The sequence below is a fragment of the Uranotaenia lowii genome, chromosome 2 (assembly GCF_029784155.1).
Source record: "Uranotaenia lowii strain MFRU-FL chromosome 2, ASM2978415v1, whole genome shotgun sequence".
Lineage (NCBI taxonomy): Eukaryota > Metazoa > Arthropoda > Insecta > Diptera > Culicidae > Uranotaenia > Uranotaenia lowii.
The window spans coordinates 337539739-337564232 of record NC_073692.1 but is presented as its reverse complement, the minus strand read 5'-3'; the positions used below and the strand labels follow the sequence as shown (position 1 = coordinate 337564232).

General features: G+C 33.3%; 1 protein-coding gene across 1 annotated transcript; it reads right to left on the bottom strand.

The window, feature by feature from the left end:
- Window positions 1-7441: 7441 nt before the first annotated feature.
- On the bottom strand, window positions 7442-8448 carry LOC129741632 (uncharacterized). The gene is made up of 4 exons (XM_055733372.1): window positions 8312-8448; window positions 8077-8242; window positions 7645-8015; window positions 7442-7580 (listed from the first exon to the last, which is right to left on the bottom strand). The coding sequence occupies exons 1-4, from the start codon at window positions 8429-8431 to the stop codon at window positions 7479-7481; spliced, it is 759 nt and encodes a 252-aa protein (XP_055589347.1). The 5' UTR covers window positions 8432-8448; the 3' UTR covers window positions 7442-7478.
- Between the last annotated feature and the right edge of the window lie 16046 nt (window positions 8449-24494).

Sequence of the window (24494 nt, the reverse complement as noted above, 5' to 3'; positions counted from 1 at the left end):
ACAAAAAAAAATTTGTTTGTTGCATTTGCCCTTAACATGATCTAATAGTTCAATTGACGACAAACAAAAACAAATCTTGAAATTTCTATCTTTTAATACGCTTGAAAATTTTTAAACGTTTCATCTTTGTATTATTTCTTCTCATTTAAGGCCGGAACAAATTTCAAATCCTTCTTTTGTCACTCGGAGTTGGAACATCACGAGGGGGGGGGGGGGGTCAATAAAAAAATGCGAAAACCAAATAAATTGAAATAAATTGCATGGAAGCTTGTATGCAACAAAATTGCATACTAAATCGTTACACAAAATCTATAAATCAATTATTTTTTTATCGAATAATTCAATCAAATAAAAAAAAAACAAAAGGTTAAACAACTCCCATCTCCATTAATTTGGTTTCTAGTCTTGTAATCTTCCAGATATCGATAATTTTTTATCTAAATTGACATAAATTACTTAAAACTTTATTTATTTCCCCCTTCGGGTTTTTATAAATTCCGAAGGGGGGGAGGGGGGTGACAAATGAAGAAATTGATATTTGCTCCACCCTAATTAATCTATGGAAAGTTCGAAAATTGATTCGAAATAGCAACTTTAAAGCTTCATTTTAATGCGCAAAGTTATCTTAAATAGAATTTACATTATGTTTTGAATATTGACATCAAAACTTGGAATTTCTATTTTTATCAGCTTCGAGATTGTTCATTCAAGAAGTCACCCATTTCCAAACGCGTACTTTTAAGATGATGATAAATTGAACATGTTATGTTTTATGTTTTAAAATTATTGTGATTTTTAATCGAAAATGAACTTTTTGATCCATTTATTTGAATAACTGAAAAACTTTGAATTGGAAAAACAAAATTTCTCTTAGTTTGATCACTGGCACTCTTGAAATAAAATTCAGTGTTTAATTTTTGTTTAATCAAATTAAATCTCATCTTCATTCATGTATTTTGAATAAATTCTCTCAAGTTCGAAATGGATTTTTTTTCACTATTAGAAATCCTCAATTATAATCTTTTTAATTAATATTTCAAATTTAAGATACTACAGAATGAAGAAAAGAAATGTAAGTTGATATGATTATTGAATAACCATTATTAACTTTTTGCAAAACAATTTTCAAGCATGGTTATTTTCTGACCAGATCAGAAATTTAATTAAAAAAAATCGGATTTTTTTTTTCAAAGCGAGTGTTATATTTTATGTAGGTATTTTATTACTGTGCACTGTTTTTTTTTGTCTGGAGCTTTAAATTTAGGTTTTGAACGAAAGTTCAATTCGCATTCGTTTTCTGGTGTTTCGGAAATATTGACTTAACATTTCCAGTTTTGAATAATGATCATCAAATTTGTATAATTTATTAATAATACTTACTAAAAATAACATTTATTTAAAACTTTGGTTCTGATTTATTTTGAATTGTATCAGTTAAAGTGTGATGGTCATGCGTGAGGAAAGGGCAGTTCCCTACTTTAGTTGGCATTTTTGGTAAAGTTATTTTTTCTAACTAAATTTGAATTTCGAATGGTCAACGGACCATTTTGTTTAAATTTTTGCTTGGGGTCAGGGTCTCCTATAGTAAAGGATCAAGTCTTTTTTAACTTTAGAAATATCACATTTTTTCTCACGAAAATGCCTCTACTCACACCTTAAAATTTATAAAACTGTACGAGCCGAAATGAAATGATTCTAATTTTTAATCGATTTTCATCTATATTTCATGCGCGTATCTGTAAATCAGGTCGAGAAAATGAAAATTAGATCCATTTCAATTTATTTCTAGAATGATGTAAAATTATGTGCGAAAAAACGCAATTCCATGATGAAAGATAAAAGTTGATGTTTTGTTTTGTTAGCGGATTTTTGCTTTCTGAATCGGTTCACCTAAGATTGGTTATATGTCGACTGCAGGAATACGGGCGAATTCGTGATCTGAATATATACAAGGTTTGTTAATAAATTTTAATTCAATTGTTGGTTAAGAAATTCAACATGCATTTTTTAATTTCAGATGCACCTTACTCCTTCGTGAAGCAATACAGGCGAATATTTTGGTTTGTATAGAAAAGATTATATTTTTTTAATTGCTCAAATGTAATGCTTCAGCTTTGTGCATCCAATTTGACTTAAATAAACATGAAAAGTTTAATAATGTGTATCTCATCTAAAGGTCCATGTATCGTTTTAACTTTTAGAGCATATTAACTTGAAATTGCATAAGATATGATGAAAATATAAAAGGAGATCATCAAATATTTCAATTCTCCCCTATCTATCTCAGAACTATCCGAGAACAAAAATTTTCATGGAAGTTTCAATAGTAAATGTTAATGTATAGTTTGTATATACACTGTATCAAAAAATTGTCCGTACAGCACGTACCTTGAAATCCAAACAATCAAAAAGTGCACTTTTTCAGTCAATAAAAATACTACAATTACATCATTCGCTGCAGAAACTAGTCCTTTTTGTAGATCAGTATTAAAAATGTTTATGAATTAAACCTTAAAAATAATCCAATTCATTTTGTATAAAAAGTCCCAAAAACGACGTCAAAAAATTGTCCGTACACTGAGGCCTTTGTCAAATATTAGTCAAGTAATCAGTTATATGTCAGTCTGTCAAACGCAGAAACGTGAGCTGAATCTCAGCAAAGACAATTTCCAGTGGTCTGAGCGATAAATACGGTAAAATGAACTATATCTAGCATAAATCAGTAAATTTTCGTGTTTTCGGATGTCGACAGTTATTTTTTGTGAAAAGCAGACATTTTCCTGTTAATTAAATCCACAAAAATTAACAAGAAAATGTCTGCTCCTCACAAAAAAATACTTGTTGACATCCGGAAACTGATTGCTGACCTGAAGAATGACGGTAAAAGCTGGTCCGAAATTGCAGGTATAGTAAAACGGCCACTATCACCGGTTAAGTATGTCCTTCAGAACTTTAAGAAGACTAACTCTCTGGAGACTACTCTAGGAAGAGGACGCAAACTGAAGCTTACGGATCGTCACCATCGCATCATTGTCAGGGAAATCGTCAGAATCCTAAAATCAGTGCCCCGAAACTAGCAGAGAGCCTGAAGAATTTTGAAAACATACAGGTTAATCCTCAAACGGTACGAAACATGCTTCATGAGAAAAAATACCGAGGTCGTGTTGCTCTTAAGAAGCCGTTTATATCTGCTAAAAATAAGAAAAAGCGGCTGGAATACGCTCAAAAGTATGTCCTGGAACCGGAAGAGTTCTGGCAGAACGTCATATTCACTGACGAAAGCAAATTTAATATTTTTGGGTCTGACGGACATGTAAGAGTATGGCGTAATCCAAATACTGAATTGGATTCGAAAAATTTGAGACCGACAGTTAAGCACGGTGGCGGCCATGTAATGGTGTGGTATGCTTTCAGCGCAAATGGCACCGGAAACTTATTCATTCACAGAGAAAAATAAATAGATTTATCAGTCATATTACGCGGAATATAAATATGATTGTTTGGTTCTGACCCGAAAATACGATTAAACCAACCATCAACTTATACGATTAGTCTCCAGGGAGTTAGTTTTCTTAAAGTACTGAAGGACATACTGAACCGACGATCATGGCCGTTTTACTATTCTATGCGTAATTCGAAGTCAAGTAAATAAATAAATTTCGGACAAGCTTTTACCGTCATACTTCAGGTCAACAATCAGTTTCCGGATGTCAACGGGTATTTTTTTTGTGAGGAGCGGACATTTTCCTGTTAATTTAATCCTCAAATTGTTGAAATCTACTGATTTATGCTAAATAAAGTTCATTTTACCGTATTTATCGCTCAGACCACTGGAAATTGTCTTGGCTGAGATTCAATTGACGATTCTGCATTTGACAGACTGACATATAACTGTTTACTTGACTAATATTTGACAAAGGCCTCAGTGTACGGACAATTTTTTGACGTCGTTTTTGGGACTTTTTATACAAAATGAATTGGATTATTTTTAAGGTTTAATTCATAAACATTTTTAATACTGATCTACAAAAAGGACTAGTTTCTGCAGCGAATGATGTAATTGTAGTATTTTTATTGACTGAAAAAGTGCACTTTTTGATTGTTTGGATTTCAAGGTACGTGCTGTACGGACAATTTTTTGATACAGTGTATGTATGTATGTTGGGTTTAGAATAAGCCGATATCCAAGAACTCAAATGTGGAACATTTTATAAAGAAACTAGCTGACCGCTGTGCTTTGCTACACCAAATTATATTTGTTAAAATAACTGAAATTAAGTATGGGAGAGTGGGGAATCATGGGCCACTTTTTTTCGTTGTTCCATAACTTCTTTATTATAAAAGATAAAATAAAAATAGAAAATGGTATGGTTTTTTATATTTTCAAGGTACCATAAGGTTTTTTTTTAAATTTTTAACAAATTATTTTCCCCAAATTCTTACTGTTTTAAAAAAAGCAATATTTTTTGGATTTTGAAAAATGGTGGAGAATCGTGGGCCACTAAATCCAAATTGACCAAATAACATGCAAAGTTTATGAGTTGACCCAAACTGTGATTTCAAAATTCATTTCGTTATTTTAAAGCAGTTTCAGATTGTGAAATAAAAAAGAGAGCTGTGTATGATCGAATAGATTCCAAAACCTGGCTCGCGAACGTTTTGGCAAAATTCCTTATATAGAATGGACAAAATATTTTTCATAACTCTTCATTTGGCATAAGAAATCTTTACAGATAGGGAAAACGTATTTTAAGTTCTGAATGTGTATAAAAACATAAAAATATAGCTGGTTCAAGATTTGTGGCCCACGATTCCCCACACGCTATGATTTGCAAATTAGATGCGCTTGTGTGACTTATTGATGTTTCATCAAAAATTCCTTTTCCACGTAAAAGATCATGACAAAACTAAGATCATAAGCGTATGAGCATATTTTCGTTATGAACTTTAGGTTCCCCATCGATGCAATGAGCGGGTGTATTTTTAATTATGAAAGTAAATTTTTCTAACTTTTTTTAGCTTGATAAATAAAAGAAGCCTATGGTGCATATTTGAGTCAACAACATATAGAAATATGTGTTCACGCAAAGCGACGACGATGACAGTTGGATTGAGATTTTTATCTCAACACACATCTGAGATATTAAAAGTGGCCCACGTTTCCCTATGGCACACGATACCCCTTTCTCCCCTATTATTTCTTAGGCAGCATTTCAAACCAAATTTCGACATAATTTAGAAGCAAACGCTTTAAAATGTGATCTTCAACTGGAGTTTCGAATTTTAGTGCAAAGATGATGCAATAATATTTTCTTTAAATTGATCTCAAGATTTGTTTTTCTAGATCTGAAAGTTTTACTCTGTTTTTATAAGCTTTAAAGAGTTTGATTGTGGTAAAATATATGTTTTAATGATATGGACTTCCTGTCCTTTCCCTCTTGCAATGCAAGAAGTGCTCACGAACTACTATACAATCAGCTTAGTATCGAAATGACGTAACATTTCGCTTTGTTTGTCTGATAAGTTTTCAAATTGTGCTAAATATAAAATGAATAAAGACTTGCCTCATTCTTTCCGGCTCCTCCCAGAAATAAGGGAGGGTAAATTACTCCCAGAAATAAGGGAAAGTAAATTATTCGTACGCAAACAATCTCTCTTCATTTTGCTCGATTAATTCTCGACTTATGCCAACAAACTTATATGGAAACCCCGATTGGTTTGATAAGTTTTCAAGCTATACAACGCAAATTATATGAATCTCCATTTGTCCTTTCCTTCTTCACACTGCAATGCAGACAGGTTTGTAACAATCATAGAAACACCGTACCCAAATACCTCCTCATGTTAAAATCATGTTTATATTTTTTTTCGCAATATACTAAATTTCTAAATATGACTATGGGTGTCAAAATTTTTGATGCACGTATCCCGCCGGGCAAATTCGGTCAATTTTATATAAAAACATGGCAGAATCTGGGCATTCGATTTCAAAATAGACGACCAAAACCGGGCAATATCCGGGCAAATTTTGTCAAAACCCAAAAATTAAGAAAAATAACGAAGAAAAAATTTTTATCACAATTCATCAACAAATTTGAAATTGCTTCCAAGAAATGGTTAAAGATTTCCGTTTTAAAGGCATAAATACAAAAAAATTACAACACAATTTGTTTTTTTGTTTTTTGTTTGGTTCGCAAAATAAGGTTAATAAATCCGGGCAATTTCCAATAAAACAACTGGGCCGGTCGGACTGTTTCCAAGTTTTATATTAAATATCCGGGCAATCTGGCAACCTCAGATTTGACACATTTCAACTTGAAGTGATGCCAAACAGTACTTGTCATGGTATAAAATCTGACGACTTCGTATACCGCAAATTACCTAATTTTTATTTGTTCAAGCAAAAAGTGCAAACTAAATTCATATGGATAAGCTGTAACCCAATGAATCAAGGAAAAGAATGGTTTTTAAAAGAGAAAAAATATGTTTGAATGTTGTTATCCGATTAAATCACAGCAATTTTCTCTCTTTTGTGCTGTGCTTTCCTTTTTATGACTTTTCAAGATTTAAACTTAGATACTGAATTTATCTGTTCATTAACAATCGATTTAAGCAGACGTTTAAAAATTAATTGGATTGAGAAAAAATCTGTTCATGCCTCAACGATGGTATAAATATTTAAAAAAAAAAACCAAGTTAATATCACACATAGCCTCAGAATGATAGATCCGGCTAGAAGGCTAACAGCTAACAAAGTTTCTTTTGCTTCTACCTTTTTAATTTCAATCTTAATTCAAATTCAGATACACCGGGGCAAGTGCAAACGGATTTAACCATAGTTGAACTTTAAAATCTAAGAAAAATATGTAAATCTTTAAAACAAATGCATTTTCGTTTATGCATAACTAAATCTGTTCTCAACAAACTTTTGTTGAAAGTAAAATTTGCAAAAATGTTGACAAAAAGATATTTCTTAGTTAACATTTGTCCCGTTTATTGAAGCAAGTGCTTTTTCTGAACTTTTTCATAGATGCGTAACATAGTTTAAAGGCTTTGAAATGAATTTAATACGTGTTCCTGTTTGTTTAATCCTATTTCATTGATATTTCTGCAGTATAAATTAAAGTTTGATACACCACTTTTACTGAATGCTGTTTCAATCAAAAGACCTTTATTTACAAAGACATTTAATAATTTTTGGCTTTCATTTTTTTTAGCTTACCAATTTTTCCACTGTAAAACAGTATGGAAAAAATAGAAAAAAATTAGCTTATTGTGGATTCTAGTGGTAGGACTGTAAATTTTCAACTGTAGTGCCACAAAATAAACTCAAAATTAAAAAAATGTTTGAATAATTTTTTAAAAATGACAAAAAAAATTGAAAATGATTGGATTTATTTTAGAATGTATGATAATGAATTTATTTTCTCATATTTCTATAACATAAATAAACTTTTCCGAAGTTTTTATCAATACCATTATCCTGAGGTTCCTCCTCCACCTGAAACCTTCTTGATGCATTTGGTGCTGACAGCGTCATATACCAAATCCTGGGGACAGGATAGCACCGTAGCTTTCATCTAGAATACAAATCGATTATTTTGAGTGTGCTTGTAATGATATTTCAATTTTTTTAATACTCACCACACCCCGATCCAGCTGACAACTGTAGTAATTGGTTTCATCTCCCGGATAGGCAAACTTTCCTTCCTTGGGACAAGCAAATTCGCACCGTCTGGTTTGTTGATTGAAAGCCTGATTTTCTCCAGTGCACTGGAAAGTCATCGGACCCTCAGTGCTCGAACAGTAGAAATAAATTTTCGGATTCGGAGTGTAAGCAAACCAGCGATTTTTATTCGAGGCCGTTGCACAGTTCAACTGAAAGCAATCCCTGGACGATTTAAGCGGAACACAATCCCCGTAAGTGTGGTTGTAGATCCAATTCGAAACGCAGTTGGTCACTTCGGCAACTTTAGCGGTATCGCAATACACAAACTGACGGCAGTTGGAGAGATCTGATACGATCGAGGAAATTAGTGTTTAGCCTGACATTTGAACAGATTCAAAGTAACTTACAAGGGAAAACTCCTTCCGAGGGACAAAGTTCACTTGCTTTCACACATCCTGTGCTAGGGGTCGCTACACATTCACCAGTGTTGTCTTTGCAGAAAGGAGTCGATTTGTCGATGGCATCACATCGAGTCTGAGAAGAGGCAATCGGTTCCTTGTTCCAGGTGCATATCTGGAGAAAAAAATTATTGGTTAAGGTCTGCAACGTTTGAGTCTTCTAAAAATAAATAATTTGGCTCACCTGAAACGAAGAACAATCGGCACATCCCATTCGTTTTCCGTCATCGCATTGGGTTGCTCCATGCGCACTTCCGAAGAAAGCAACCGTTACAAACGCTAGAGATAAACTTTTGCAAAACATTTCTACTTTTGCTCCCTTGGCTCTGACAACTGAAGCAATTCGCCACATTTGCACGGTATATATTAGAAATTTTAGCTGCAATCAAGTCTAGCCAAAAAAAAACCACACCCTCTCTCTTACACGAATTCCCATTTACTTATCAGTTACTCTTGAGGAACAAAATGTTTCCGGGGACTTCTAGTTACAATAAAACTTATCTATCCTTATAAACATTTCATCGTTATGATTTTGGCAAATATTTTCGTGCGTGTAGCTTTTTCGTTTGAGGCAAATCGTTGTAGGAATAGTTAGAAATTGTCTAGTTATGAACCCCATTCCAAATATATCCAGTTCTATTGATTCCCATTTTCTGACAAATTGAAATTGAAGGCTGGAACATTTGAAACGGTGTCAACCGTCTAATTAACTCGGCTTACTTGAAAATTGTTTGTGATAAGTTCGATGGTTATGATCGAAAAATTTTTGTTCTTCATTTTTATTCGGTTTTTTGGTCTTAAATGATGATAAAAAAAACTTTGATTTTAGAACCTCTGACGTTTCGAACTGTTGAATTTGTGTTTTTTAAAAGTTAATTTAAATAACATGTTTTCTCATCAAAGGGTTTGGATTAGAGTGTCCATTTCCCGGCCATTCCAGCGTTCCCGGGAATCGGGAAATCTGATGATCCAATTCCCGGGAAAAATTGAAAATTAAGATTTCAACATGAAGATCTTAATTCTCTACTGCGTACGAATTCTTATCAATACGGCATTTTTAAATTTAAGGTAGTACGTAGTATTGCGAAACATTTCAAACTTTTTTAATGCCTCAAAAATTCAATAAGCAAACCAAAGAACCAAAACATGGTACTTTAACCGACAAACTGGTCTGATTCTAGCAGCAAAAATTTGAATCATTTAGAAAGATTCCTCACTATCGATAGAAGTTAGTTAGCTAGACTTCATATTATTCTAAATATTGTAAATTTTTAGATAACTATCCATTTGTTTTACAATACCTCTGTCATTTTTTGCTGATGATTTTGCTACTATAAATAGTATCTGAAACGGAAGTTCTAAATTATTAGTATAGCAAAATAGAACATTCAAATTCTTTCCGTAGTGTTTCATTATTGGATTTGTTTGATTTCATTGATCCTTTGGCATTTTTCAGTTTTACACTAAATTTTTCGTGCATTCAATGTCAATGTATTAACCAGATTTCAGAAAAAAAAATAAGTCTAAGCCATCAAGGTAGAACCACTGATCACACCGATATGACACTTAGAACAAAAATTTGACCAATTTCTGGCATTTTTTTTGTCAAATTTTGTAGGTTCGCAATACCGGTTTTGCAAAATTTGACAAAAAAAAATGCGCTGTAGGAAAAATAAACCTGTTTCGTGGCACTTTCTAACTGGGATAGCATTTCTTCAAATCGATCGATGCTGCGTTTTTTTTAATTAAAACTAGTTTTTTTTTTTTTTTTTTTTTTTTTTGTAGCGGCCCACCACACTCCCCCACACCAAAAGGCTCAATTGAGCCCCCTGGTAATGGACGCTACTGTTCTCAGCATGTCTGGCAGCAATGAATAATAAAAGTTAACGCGAGCAAATTTTAATCATGCTGAGAACACAAAATTGTTTAATGTCGTGCGAGGAAATGTATTATTTAACTAAATTGACAACAATATGAATCTCAATGGAAAATAATTTCCTTTGAAGAGATTCATTATACTATATTTACTATTACACTAATTTATTTACTAATTTTATCAAGTTATGTTCAATAATTTAATAAGATAAAAATACAAACTACAATTTTTTAAAGAATAATAATATTAGAAATTAACGCTACAAATATGCAAAAGGTAAGCAAAACAAAGACTGGTTGATGATCGACTGTTTTAATGGTTCAATTTTTCTTTCAAAAGCTGTATCACTTTGGTTTTGAACATGGAACGATTGGTTATGTTTTTAATATCAGTTGGTAAGGTGTTGTATTTAGTAGGTCCAATAAACGAAATTCTTTTTTGCCCTAATGATGTTGTGGATCGGCTTCGTTGCAAGAAATCTGACTGGCGAGTGTTATGAGTTCGCAACCCCGTAGTAAAATGGAGGTTTTGAATATTTTCAGTTGAGTGTAGATTATCATAGATATATATAACAGTTTGCAAATCACAGAGTTCAGATATTGGAAGAACGTTATGCGTTCTTAAAGAGTATAGCTGAAAGGTAGGGAATAACAAAGGGAGTTTTAAGATGTTTTTCAAGCATCTATTCTGGAGCGTTTGAAGTTTCTGTAAGTGAGACAAAGAAGCTCTTCCCCATATCATAACAAGGTAGTTCAAATGAGAGTGAATAAACGCAAAATAAAATTTAAAGAGAACATGTTGGGGAACAAAATTTCTCAGTTTCCAAAGAACACCGCAAAGAGGAGTAATTTTTTTTTCCAGGTGTTCAATTTGACGATTCCATGAAAGAGTTTCATCTAAGTAAATTCCTAAGTATTTGAAACAACTAACTCTCTCAATCGTATTACCATTCATAGCTGGGTCATTAGTACGAGGCAGTTTTTTATGTGAAGAACGAAACAACATGTATTTGGTTTTTGTATAATTAAGTGAAAGTAGGTTTGAATTGAAATATTTTGAAAGCAGTTCTAGGTCGTCTTCAATGTGCTGAATTATATCAGGTGAAGTTTCTGAATAAAAAATTGCTGTATCATCGGCAAATAAACGTGCTGTGCCTTTAAGTTGAAGGTTACATAAATCATTTACATATAAGAGGAAAAGTAATGGCCCGATATTACTCCCTTGTGGTACACCGATATCAATATTTCTTAATTCGCTTCTTGTATTTTCAATAGCCACAAACTGCTTGCGATCTTCTAGGTAGCTACGAAGGATATTATTTGCTGTTCCTCTTATCCCGTATTTATGCAATTTGGACAATAATATGTCATGATTTAGAGTGTCGAAAGCTTTTTTGAGATCCAAAAACAATGCCCCAACAACATTTTTTGACTCTATTTTACATATGATAGATTCCACTAATTCTGAGATGGCAATTTGAGTGCTCGAGCCTGATCTAAATCCATATTGCAGTTTATAGAGTATATTGTTCTGATTTAGAAAGTCTACAATCCTATTAACAAGAAGCTTCTCGAACACTTTACTAAAAACGCTTAAGGTCGAGATAGGACGATAGTTATTGACGTCAAGCGAATCGCCAGCCTTAAAAACAGGGATAACTTTCGCAATTTTTAGACAGTTCGGGAAAACTCCTGACTCTAATATTTGGTTAAAATATTGTGTGAGTATGTACGAGAATGTTTCATGGTTGTTTTTTAGGACATTAACAGGGAAGCCATCTGGTCCATGACCCTTTTTATTTTTAAGTGAAAAAATAACTAATCGAACCTCGTTTACATTAGCGGGTCGTAAGAAGATTGTATTTTCTACCTGTGCGATATGAGACAAATGATCATTTTCAGTGTCTATTGGAATCTCTTTAGCCAGGTTCTTTCCAATTGTGGAAAAATGTTTGTTAAATTTCTCACAAATCTGTGTACTATTGGTTATAACACCTCTTTCATCTGAAAGGTTGATTGAGGAAGTCGTTTTAGATTTACCTAAGAGCGTATTTATGTTTTTCCAGAGCTTAGAATGCGGAGAATTATTTAATAAGCGCTATTATTAAAGGCCTTTTACTTTTACAAAGTTTCAATGTGCCGAGTGTATTCGTTTCACTAGGCTAGTAGGAAAGAGGGCCGTAATAGTCGCGGCGACTCAACAGTTAGAAAAAAAAACTTTAAACAAGGGAAAAGGAAGGGGTTTTAGGGGTTATTCTCCAATATCAGTTTCCATTAGGGTCCGGTGGTGGCCTCCTGTAGCTGTGGTTTCGATAGCTACGGTTCGGTATCGATTTCGGATCTTCTGGCCAGCCTTCCTCAGGAATGTGTCGAACCCGTTGGATGAGAGATGGTACTAATAAATAAACAAAACAGACATTAAATGAAGAACACAGAAGGGGAGAGTTTACGTGGGTAAGCGGACTAAACGGCCATGTCAGACAGCTTGAGATATTTGTAAATTGGGAACAAATATCCAAAATCTAAGTTTGCCAAAATGTCTCGAATTGGAACACCAGGTAATCTACCTCGGGCCCTAAGGGTATCCAGTAGCCAAGCCCTCGTTTGACCATATCTTTCACACGTCCATATAACATGATCGATGTCGTGGTAGCCATCCCCACAAACGCAAACATTGGTTGCAGCTAGATTAATACGAAACAAGTTCGCATCAAGCCGGCAGTGATTTGACATGAGCCGAGAAATCACGCGAATGAAATCGCGACTCATGTTGAAATGCTTAAACCATGCCTTCGTCGAAACCTTAGGGATAATCGTATGGAGCCAACGTCCCTTTGTGCCATTGTCCCAGCTAGACAGCCAAGCGTTAATCGCTAAAGTGCGAGGTATTGAAAAGTATTCGTTATAAGTTATTATCCTCTCAAAGATTTCACCTTGTAACGCGCCCACCTTAGCCAATGAGTCCGCCTTCTCATTGCCTTGTATAAGACAATGAGACGGGATCCAAGCTAAGGTAATCCTATACGAATTTTCGATCAGAGCGTCCAATATCCCTGAAATTTCCAGCCAGAAATGGGAAGAGCGTTTCATCAGTTTCATCGATCGAATCGCCTCAACGGAGCTGAGACTATCCGAATAGATGAAATAGTGGTCTACGGGCAGTGTGCGAATGTGTTCCAAGGTGCAGTAAATAGCGGCTAGCTCTGCCGTGTAAACGAAGCATGGCTCTCGAAGCTTGAACGAAGCTTCAAAGCCCTCATTATACACTGCGAAGCCAGTCGCGTTGTCGATTCTAGTTATCATCAGTAAAGAACATTTTTATAGGATCAATTTCACGTACTTTTGAAGCAAAGATTGAAGGAATGATGTTGGGTCGGACGTGATCTGGTATTCCACGGATGTCAGCGGTCATGGACAGATCGAATTTTATCAAGGAACTGCTAATTGGGTAAAAGTGACTCGTGTCCGAATTTAATAAAGAAGGATTTATTTCTAATTGACTAAAAGTATGATAGTTGTTTACATATTTGACTTGCGGATTAATATTCATAAGCCTTTCCAAATTTTCTATCACCAAAGGATTCATAGTCACACTTCGAATTAGGAAACGAAGCGATAAATCGAAGAACCGATTTTCCAACGGCATTACTCCCGCCAGTACTTCGAGACTCATCGTATGTGTCGATTGCATAAAACCCATGGCAATACGCAAACAACGATACTGTATTCGTTCTAGTTTAATCAAGTGGGTTTTCGCGGCGGACTCGAAGCAAAAGCTTCCATATTCTATGACCAACAGTATCTTTGTTTGGTACAACCTGATGAGGTCCTGTGGATGAGCACCCCACCAGGTTCCAGTAATCGTTTGAAGAAAATTGATTCTCTTTTGGCATTTTTGTGTCAAGTACCTAATATGTTTTCCCCAGAGGCATTTAGAGTCGAACCAGACAGCCAAATATTTAAAACTAAGAGATTGAGTTAGAGTTCTACCCATCATAAGGAGCTCTATTTGAGGAGGGGAATGCTTCCTTGAAAAAACTACTAACTCGGTTTTACTAGGCGAAAACTCGATACCTAGAATCCTGGCCCAATGTGATAAATTATTTAGAGTTTCTTCTAACGGAGGTTTATTTGAGTGTCTGTTTTACCTGTGATATGAACATTACAGTCATCCGCAAGCTGTCTTAGCGTGCAATTTTGTGCCATGCAAGCATCGATTTCTCGGACATAAAAGTTGTACAGCAGGGGGCTTAAACATGAGCCTTGGGGTAGACCCATGTAACTAATTCGCTCAACTTTGGTTTCTCTATGACTAAAATGCATGATTTTTTCAGACAACAGGTTATATAAAAAAATATTCAATATTGGTGAGAGTCCGCAAGAGTTAAGATTACTAGACAGCACTTCTATGGACACCGAATCGAATGCCCCTTTGATGTCCAGAAAGACTGCCCCCATCTGCTCTTTTTGGGCAAATACCAATTGAATGTCTGATGAATTAGCATTACATTCATCAGACATTCAATTCGACAGTCGTTCGTACCCTTGCCTCTACGGAATCCAAATTGTGTACTTGACAACAGATTGTTTGATTCAACCCATTTATCCAGCCGAAAGAGAATCATTTTTTCGAGCAATTTCCGGAGACACGAGAGCATTGCAATCGGCCTATACGAATTGTATTCAGAAGCTGGTTTTCCCGGTTTTTGGATGGCGATGACTTTCACTTGTCTCCAGTCATGCGAAACAATGTTCAGCTCCAAACACTCATTGAATAAATTCAACAAGCGTTTCTTAGCGGTATCTGGCAGATTCTTCAACAAGTTGAATTTGATTCTGTCCAGTCCGGGAGCTGAATTGTTGCAAGACCAGAGTGCGAGTGAAAGTTCGACCATTGAGAATTGATCCTCCGTTTCGGAACTATTCTCTGTATCCCGATAGTGTTTCTGAGCTGGTGCTGCATCCGGGCAGACCTTTTTCGCGAACTGTATCAGCCATCGACTTGAACTTTCTTCAGTTTCGTTCGAAGGAGTGTGATTTCGCATGTTTCGTGCCGTTCTCCAAAGCGTGTGTTATAGGGTGTCTCAGAATTGCATAACTACTGGAAATCTGGGGGCTCACCCTCCAAATGGTAGATTAGGATGTGCAAAACAAACTTTTGTATGGAGCCGACAAAAAAAATCATGTTTAAAGGTTCCGCAAGCGCGATCTTTAAAAAAGTCCACTTTCAAAAAATTTGATTTTTAATAAATTCTGGGTCCAAAAATTTTAATAAAATTTATATATTTTATATTTTTTTTAATTTTGTTTGAGTTAAAAACTACACGTAAAATATACAAAATGAACCGAATTTGTATCAAAATGTAAAACTAGCAAGCTATTTTCAAGAAAAAAAATTTTTTTTGGTCCAAAAATTTTAAATTCAACTGACCAAAATGTGTACCAAGCGTATAATATTTTTGATACCAATGCCATCAAAAGATGCGGATTTTTATGCACTTAAACTTTGCTGAACAAAACATGTAGTTTGTATCAACGTGTGAACAGCAATTCACGATTTAATGCTTAAAAAAATCTCAATTTAGGATATTTTTTTATTTAATTTATCATATTTGTCTTAATAAATACCTACTTTAAATCAAAATACTTGCAAAAAAAGACTTTGATGGTTTAAAAGAGTCACCAGAAGGCCATATGCCGAATTTGAGCAGAATCGGACAACAGGAAGGGGTTGCACTGAATCTCAAGTGTGAAAGGGATTCTGAGACATAGTGTTCTATTGAAGCATAAAAAACTGGTTTTTCATCATATATTTTTGTCTTTAGCAATCGATTGCTTGATTATGAAGGTTTTATTAAAATTTCAATTAAGACTAACATTTCACTTGAAGACTGCAACTCGATTGGACTTAAAACAAAAAAGTTATGGCTGTTCCAAGATTGTATTTTTGTGACAAATTGTCGTTTAACACGCAATGAGTACTTTTTACTCATTGCGTTTTACAGGACAATTTGTAACCAAAATACAATCTTGGAACAGCCATAACTTTTTTGTTTTAAGTTCAATCGAGTTGCAGTCTTCAAGTGAAATGTTAGTCTTAATTGATATTTTAATAAAACCTTATAACCTTCATAATCAAGCAATCGATTGCTAAAGACAAAAATGTATGATGAAAAACCAGTTTTTTATGCTTCTTTAGAACACTATGTCTCAGAATCCCTTTCACACTTGAGATTCAGTGCAACCCCTTCCTGTTGTCCGATTCTGCTCAAATTCGACATATGGCCTTCTGGTGACTCCTTTAAACCATCAAAGTCTTTTTTTGCAAGTATTTTGATTTTGAAGTAGGTATTTATTAAGACAAATTTGATAAATTAAATAAAAAAATATCCTAAATTGAGATTTTTTTTAAGCATTAAATCGTGAATAGCTGTTCACACGTTGATACAAACTACATGTTTTGTTCAGCAAAGTTTAAGTGCACAAAAATCCGCATCTTTTGATGGCATTGTTATCAAAAATATTTTACGCTTGGTACACATTTTGGTCAGTTGAATTCAAAATTTTTGGACCAAAAAATTTTTTTTTCTTGAAAATAGCTTGCTAGTTTTACATTTTGATACAAATTCGGTTCATTTTGTATATTTTACGTGTAGTTTTTAACTCAAACAAAATTTAAAAAATATAAAATATATAAATTTTATTAAAATTTTTGGACCCAGAATTTATTAAAAATCAAATCTTTTGAAAGTGGACTTCTTTTAAAGATCGCGCTTGCGGAACCTCTAAACATGATTTTTTTTAGTCGGCTCCATACAAAAGTTTGTTTTGCACATCCTAATCTACCATTTGGAGGGTGAGCCCCCAGATTTCCAGTAGTTATGCAATTTTGAGACACCCTAGTGTGCAAAGACGTTTCTCGAGATAACCCATCCACGAATCGCCGCCAGTACCCCCGTTTCTTGCCCCTGATCAAGTTCTTGATCGATGCTGCGTACTGTTGGAAAAAATATCCAACAAACAAAATCGAGTGACCAGTCAGTATGGTCAGTGGTAGAACTAGAGCAAGGAAAATGACTCTATATGATTCATTTATCCAATTTAGATCGTGTATATTAGTAGTAATTTAGCACATTTTACTGACTTCGGGAATTCCCGGGACTTTTCAAGCATTTCCCGGGATTCGGGAATTCCCGAATTTTTCTAATTCCCGAGAATTCCCGACCGGAAAATCCCGAGTAGGACACTCTAGTTTGGATCGAAAAGTGGTCAAACTAAATTGCCTGTAAATGGATTATTTGTTTATGAAAAAAAATTAAAGTATCTTTCATTTTGAAGTTAAATATGAAAAAAAGACGGAGAAAATACTCAGTTAAGATTCCGTTCCGTCCTCAGTTCATTGGTCGGTAACCTTTTGAGTTTCAAGAGCCAAAATCTTAAAATTTTTAAAATGTCAGAATTTGAAAGAGCCACATTAAAGATTTATTGTTTTTGTTTTTAATACAAAAAAAAAACAAAATAAATGAATGATTAATGAACATTAGTTTAACGAAAATAACTTTGAAGTTATTAAATTTTTTTCTAACTCTTGAACATTTTTTAAATAATTTGTTTCATTTCTGGATCGCCACTCTTCTTACATTGTTTTGATTTCATATTAAATTCAATGCATTGGCAAATATCGGGTCAGGAAAGCTTAAAATCCATATCAAGCTTGAATGAATACTTTGTAACTAGGATGTTAAAGTGAAAGATTTGAACATGTAACATAAGCAGAATAGGTATTTATAATTTCTTCGGCAAAGAAAAGCTTTTGAAATGACAAAGTTCAGAGAAATAACTATTCTTGAAATTTTCAGGCTTTTCATTTTCTACATAGATTAAGCTAATCTTTTCGAAAATCTAGGAATATGACTTTAAATTCAACTGAAATAAATGTAACCAAAAATTCAAATTTTCAAAAATTATGCTCAATATTTCATACCAAATTTAAAATTTCCAAACTTGAACGTGTCTTCAGAATTTCATGCATCTGGAAAATTAAAAAATCTCATTTTATGTCACAGGTGATTCTTCAGTATTGTGCGTTCAATTGAATGAGGAATGAAATTCAATAAATTGTAGATTATTCATCATTAAAGTCTAGATTAGTGGAAGAAAATCTGTTGTTGAAATCAGTAATAAATCTGTACTGTAATAATGTGATTTTGTAGCCTTCATTGAAAATTCGTGACAAATAATAAGAAAAAAAACATTTTAACTGGCGAGATCAGTTTAAGGATACTTTAAAAGTTACGAAACAAAAATAAATCAATGGTTGTTACCTAACTCTTAATCAAAAAGGAAAAAAAATCGTTGTTGAAACTTCGTACAAAATGTGTGTGATATTGATTAAAACTAGGCTGCAACACTTGAAACTTTAAATGGGTTCAAAGATTTAAAGGTTTACTTTTTCAAAATATGAACAATTTAATTAGAAAAAAAAACTGCTCCGGAATATAAAGGTCAATTTAACTATTGACGTGTATTTAACGTGAAATAAAGTTTTCAAGTAGATTTTCAGAATAGAGATTTTATTTCATTCTCAATGATGATTGGAGTTTGAAAAGCTGTCAAACTTCAATTTGTAATTCTAAATTCATAGTTTTGGAATTTTTCATTTCTATTAACTTTTTAACCCGCTATTTATTGAGTTAGCTTTCCAGATTTTATTCTGTACGTATTCTGGCCTGGCAAATCAGCCATTGCGTTTTTAAATTTTAAACTCTAAACCCGAGCAAATCCAGTCGAAATCAAAGTATGTTCCATAAAAAGGCAAGGGAAATGCTGAAAAACAAACACACGAAATTTTACCAAAGTACTTTAGTGACGTTCAAATCTTATCTCACAATTCCAAAAAGAGCATATGCATGTGTTTCGCTAAAACTGGTTGAAAATTTGGAATTTCGTTTTAAATTGTGAATAATCCGGGAGAAACAGGCCTTTTCCCTCCGGACAACCGTACATTTCTGATTTTTTTTCTTTTAAAATCCGGGCAAGCCCTGTTGAAACCAAGAAAATTTGGAATGCAAATGAGGTATCTATATTCAGATACATTAAATATTTTAATGTAGTTACACGTGAAAGTTTTCAATATTTTTCGAAATGGTTAACTATTTCAAATACGATTTTGGAAATTTCAACTAAACATTTTTCACAAAGGGGAAAAAGTGATTGCGAGTGCTTAGAATATAAAATCTGATGAGGGTTACGTTGTTTGATAAAAAAAAATGAAGGCTATCTAAAAACTGTTTTTTTTTGTAAATGATAAACTTTAATTTTCCTGTTACCTACAGCTCAAATTTTTGTGTTCGATTGATGCAAAAATAAACACGCGTTTTGAAAATAAATCTATTTTTTCTAATTTGATCTCGGCTTATGTTGTTTGAAAACAACGGTTAATCTTTGCATTTACTGTAAATGATAAAATAAATCTTGATCTCTATGGTAATTCTTCAAAAACAGCTTCAAATGCTGATTTGGAATCTTAATTCAAATTTTTTTTTTAAATGTATTTTTATGTTTCAGGTGCAGAATAAGATTATGAATTAATAATCTGAACTCAGATTCACATTCAGCTCGTAAATTAGTTTTACAATCAAGATAAAATTATCAAGATGAATTTTTCGTTGGGTCGCAAGATATCACAAACTTATTTTTTGGATTATTAGTTGGATTTCTAAATTTTTACTTCTTCAACAAGTCATTTTGAATACATAATTCACCCTGGCGCGGCTTCCACCGTTCGGGGGATTTTGCAAGCGGGTGATTTTCCAATTTTTCAAAAATCATCCAATAATAAAATCATAAATATCTAGAAAACGTTCATTTAAAAAAATAATGTAAGGGAAAAAGTTGCCACTTTTCAACCAATTTGATCTCATTGAGCTAAATTTGAGGTATAGGCCCCTTTTGCTTTTGGCAACACGGTAGAGAATTTCGTGTTGCCAAAATCTCGTCTTAAATTTATTAATTTATTATTAATTTATTATTAATTATTAATATTTATGAAAAAAAAACTTTTTGTTAAATACAAGAAAATTTTATGACATTTTTCAATTATATATTTTTGTTAGCTACTTCATATTAGTGCAAGTAATCACAAAGAAGTTATTATGATTCTATTTTGGCAACTATACATTCGAAAAGCACATATTTCAGATAAGTTTTTGACTATATAATTGCTTCGAACTTTAAACTGATTTCAAAACTCTGATTATTTATTATTTTAATTATTTTGCTATATTTTCCATTTGATTCGTCAATTTCGTGTTTTTATTAATTCTGAAATTCATTTCTCATTGTGAAATGTAGTCCATAAATGTTATTTGTTAATCTTAATTTAATTCTGAAATAAAATACAAAAATATTTGAATTTAAAAACTTTTTTAATGAGCAATTAAATTTAAGTCGTTTGTTGAGAATAAAAACATCTTTGCAACACAGAGGGTATGAATAAAATGAAAAATTGTTTATATTCCTATAAGGGCAAAATTTTCCCTGTATTTTTAATCAATTTTTAGAAAAAATTAAATAAATATGAAATTAAGGATCAATTTTTGATAGCCTGAGGCAATAAAAATCAAATTGGTACAAAAAAATCAAGCTGATTTCGATTGCTTTGGGACTGTTAAAAAATAGGAGTTTTTTTTAAATAAAAAATTAGGAATGCTACATAGCCATTGAAAATAAAGGTTTTCATTGAATGATTAATTTTCTCGATGATTGCTAGTAATATGAAGTCTTTGCGGAAATACTGGAATTAAATCAAAATTCGAATAAAATCAACCAAAATGAATTCTAGATATTTTTTAAAAATATAATGTTTCTTCTAGATAATTGTTGAATAAATTAAGATCTTTAATATCCAACATTCGAGGCGCCTTTCTGTGATGTCAGGAATAGTTGAATAATTTTCATTTAAATTGTATAAAAATTGTTGAATTTCCCGGAATTTTTTTGAACATTTTTCAGAATTTCCCCAGATTTCTTACTTTATTTGCAATTACGAATGAAGCTCAAATCGAGTAACTCTAATTTTTATTTTTGTGACCAAAAATGAAAATTTTTGAATAAGTTTTGTCTAAATATCATGAACGATTTTATGAAAAACCTAAAATACAATTTAAAATCAGCTGATTTGATTTTGATCAAAATATATTGTTTCAATTGTTTTTCTTCTAGATTTTTAAGCTATTTTTTTCAAATTTGCCCGAATATGAGCAAGTTTCGAAATTAAAAAAAAACTTGAAATCAACTGCTTGGATTAACCCAGGTTTTAAGTTCAACAAGCCCTTTTTTATCCGGCCCGGAATCGATCTGGAAAAATTTTGGCAACTGTCCTTTAAAGATTGTTGAAATTGGCACAAAACCATGAGGAAGCTCGGTTTCACAGGAAAAAAAAACAAAAATGATGTTGTTTTTTCAGAAAAAAAATATTCATATTTCCAAAGTTAAAATTTACTCATGTACACCTTACTTGAAAAATTCTGCAAAAAATCATGGATAAGGTTTGAACCAAAACGATTTTTTTAGACCCCAGGGTTGTAAGAAAATCGAATATGATCCCCCATCGACTCAGTCTTATGTACATTTAGATGTTTTGATGAACAGTTTAACTGCTTAAAATTAGTGTAGGTTAAATTTTCGCTTCGCTTATTTCGCAAAATACTCGCAAAAGCTGGAATTTTTAGAAAATCTTAGGACTTTTCCTAGTAGGAGTACTTATGAATTTTCAAAATCTTCCACTCCGTGGGGGTGTTTGTTAAATAAAAGAATATATTAATCACTTAAAGGCTTAAGATTGAAAAAAAAAGTCGGTCCAAAAAACTAAAACAGCTGTAATTTGCAATTCGCTGGACCGATTATCACCAATCACCCTCCCTCTTCCTTGGACAAGCGTGGACATTTTGGAAACCCTCACCTCCCTCTCCTAGATATCCACGTGGACAGATTCGATTTTTGGTGCCTACATCTTTTATTTCTGTTAGAAAAACCTTAAATTTAAATGGTTGATTTTGAAAAATGATAAAAAAAATCTGGTATAGAATTACTTGAAAAATATGGAAATATCATACCTTGAATTGATTATTAGTGATCATTCAATAGAAAGAAGCACTGGGTTGCTTGATTTTTGAGCCACATCTCATATTCATATATTCAAAAAATGAGAGCCTATAACATAGTTCAATTTTAAACTGGAAAATTTTTGTTTGTTAGAGATAAATAAATGAAAATTGAAGACTCCAGCGAATATTTTTTGTGTAATTTGAATAATCTAATGCAGAACATTAATCTCGACTTTATATTTGAAGTGAAATTTTAATATTTCATGTATGTTTTGTATGTATCACTTTATGTAACATTACGTTTCATTCATATTCAATTTTCGAATATAATTATTAGGCAAACATGTCCACGTGGACATTACTCAAACCTCTACCCCCTCTCCGTCGACAAGCGTGAACATTTTCAACTCCTCCCCTCCCCTTAGTCTAAATTGTGTAGCAAGCTACAGTTATTTAGAATTAGCTACCCAACATTTCACTCGAGCAGTACACCAAATATTTAGAGTGCAGGTTTATAACACCTTAATTGCCACTGTCTGACAAACCACCTCCCACCTGGGTGGAATTGCATCGCCGATGAAAACATCAGAGCGCAAGTTTTCTCTACTTCGCAGCGAGCTTTCCCTTTGAACAATCGGGACTTGAATTGTTAAAAGGGAAGAGAGAGTTTCGGGAGAAAGCCGAACTATCAGGAAAATAAGAATTGGTTAAGAGAATAGGTCGGGGAACTTCGTAAAATATTCGCTTTACGCAGTTCCGGTTAAAGAATGAATAGACGGCTGCAATTTTTTGAAGACCTGGAGCAGTTCGATCATTGTGTCTGATATCGTGGATTGAGTCAGGTGTGTGGCTAGAGTTTCGATTAGTAGAAGGTAAAACGTGAGGTGTTTTTCATGGGAAAGGGATCATTAACTGGTTCTGGCCTAGATTTTAGGGTCGTACGACAGGCTGTGGAAAATAAACCGGCGCAAACCGTTCACAAAAACCGATTTGCGAAAAAGGTAAAAGTTTTGTGGAAGGGAAACGTGCACGCAATAATCCCTTACGGTTTCGTTAAAAGGTTTACCTGCGAGAAGGAGGCGACAAGCACCCGACGTACGCATCAACAACACTTTCCCCTGGCTCACGAAACAACGAAATTCACCACACGGACCAACTTTTTCCGGAGCAAAACTCCGCCGGAAATCCGGACTCCGTAAACATAGTCGGGAACCCCCAGCTCAATTTCGAATTTCGCCAACAACAACGGGATTCGAAATTGAAAGGAAACGCCCGTAAAAAAATAGTTTCCCACCATCGCACACTGGTACAGAACATCAATCTAGCGGAACTAAATTAATAGCGCCCAGGGATGAAAAAATAGACTTTTGGTGTCTTCGACAACATTGCATAGTTTTACAAGGCGCATACTTTGAAATAAAATACAGAGTCGAGGAGTCCACCAATAGCAAGATAAAAATGCTAACTTTTTTGTTAAGCATTTTAGAGCTTTGGTTTTTTCTACAAAGTTGTTTATCCTAACAAAATACATAACTTTGCTGAACATGTCAAAGTTCTACAATTTTATTCTAAGGAGTTACAATGAAATTAAGAAAAATACCTTGAAAAAACAGTTTTTTAAATCTGAAACGTTGTAGGTAAGACAAAACAATTTTCAGTCTTCGAAACAAAGTTGTAAAATGTTAAGTTCTACAATCGCTTAGTACATTCTGATGTGTTTTGAAATTGCTGAAGCGCTGCAGAAAGCATTTAGTGTAATATATTAACGATTTTCAAAGCAAAGTGGTTCGAATTGCGCAAATTTTCGCACCATCAGCCAATGTGGATTTTATTTTTGGTATTAAGAGGAATCATTTCCATATAAAACTAGCGTGGAACTCGGTGGAACTCGAAGCAATTTTAAGATTGAAAATTTAGTATTTTGTTCACAAATATCACTTTTTCTGAAACTTGTTTTTACAACATTTGCTTCGGTCAGGAATAAATGGTGTATCAACGTGTTGTCAGCTCTGGTTTCAAAATGGTCATAAATCCTTTGCTCAAATTGAGTTTGTAATCCAACGAAAACTTATCATCTCAAAAGTGTTTTTATCGTTAAATAGAGCCAAAATTGGCCTGCCACCAGCTACTGAAAGCTGAAAGCTAGTTTACTTTTGGAATTAAATCACTTTCACGTGTTGGTACAGATATCATTTATGTAATGATGTACTAGAACAGATTCTATTGATAAATTTGAAACGGAAAACCGGTTAAATCATCTAATTATTTCTTTTTCTCAAATTCTGCAAGTAAATTGCATCAAAGAAACTAAGAAACTAATAAAGTGTCTTAAAAAAAGTGATATTTGTGAACAAAATACTAGATTTTCAATCTTAAAATTGCTTC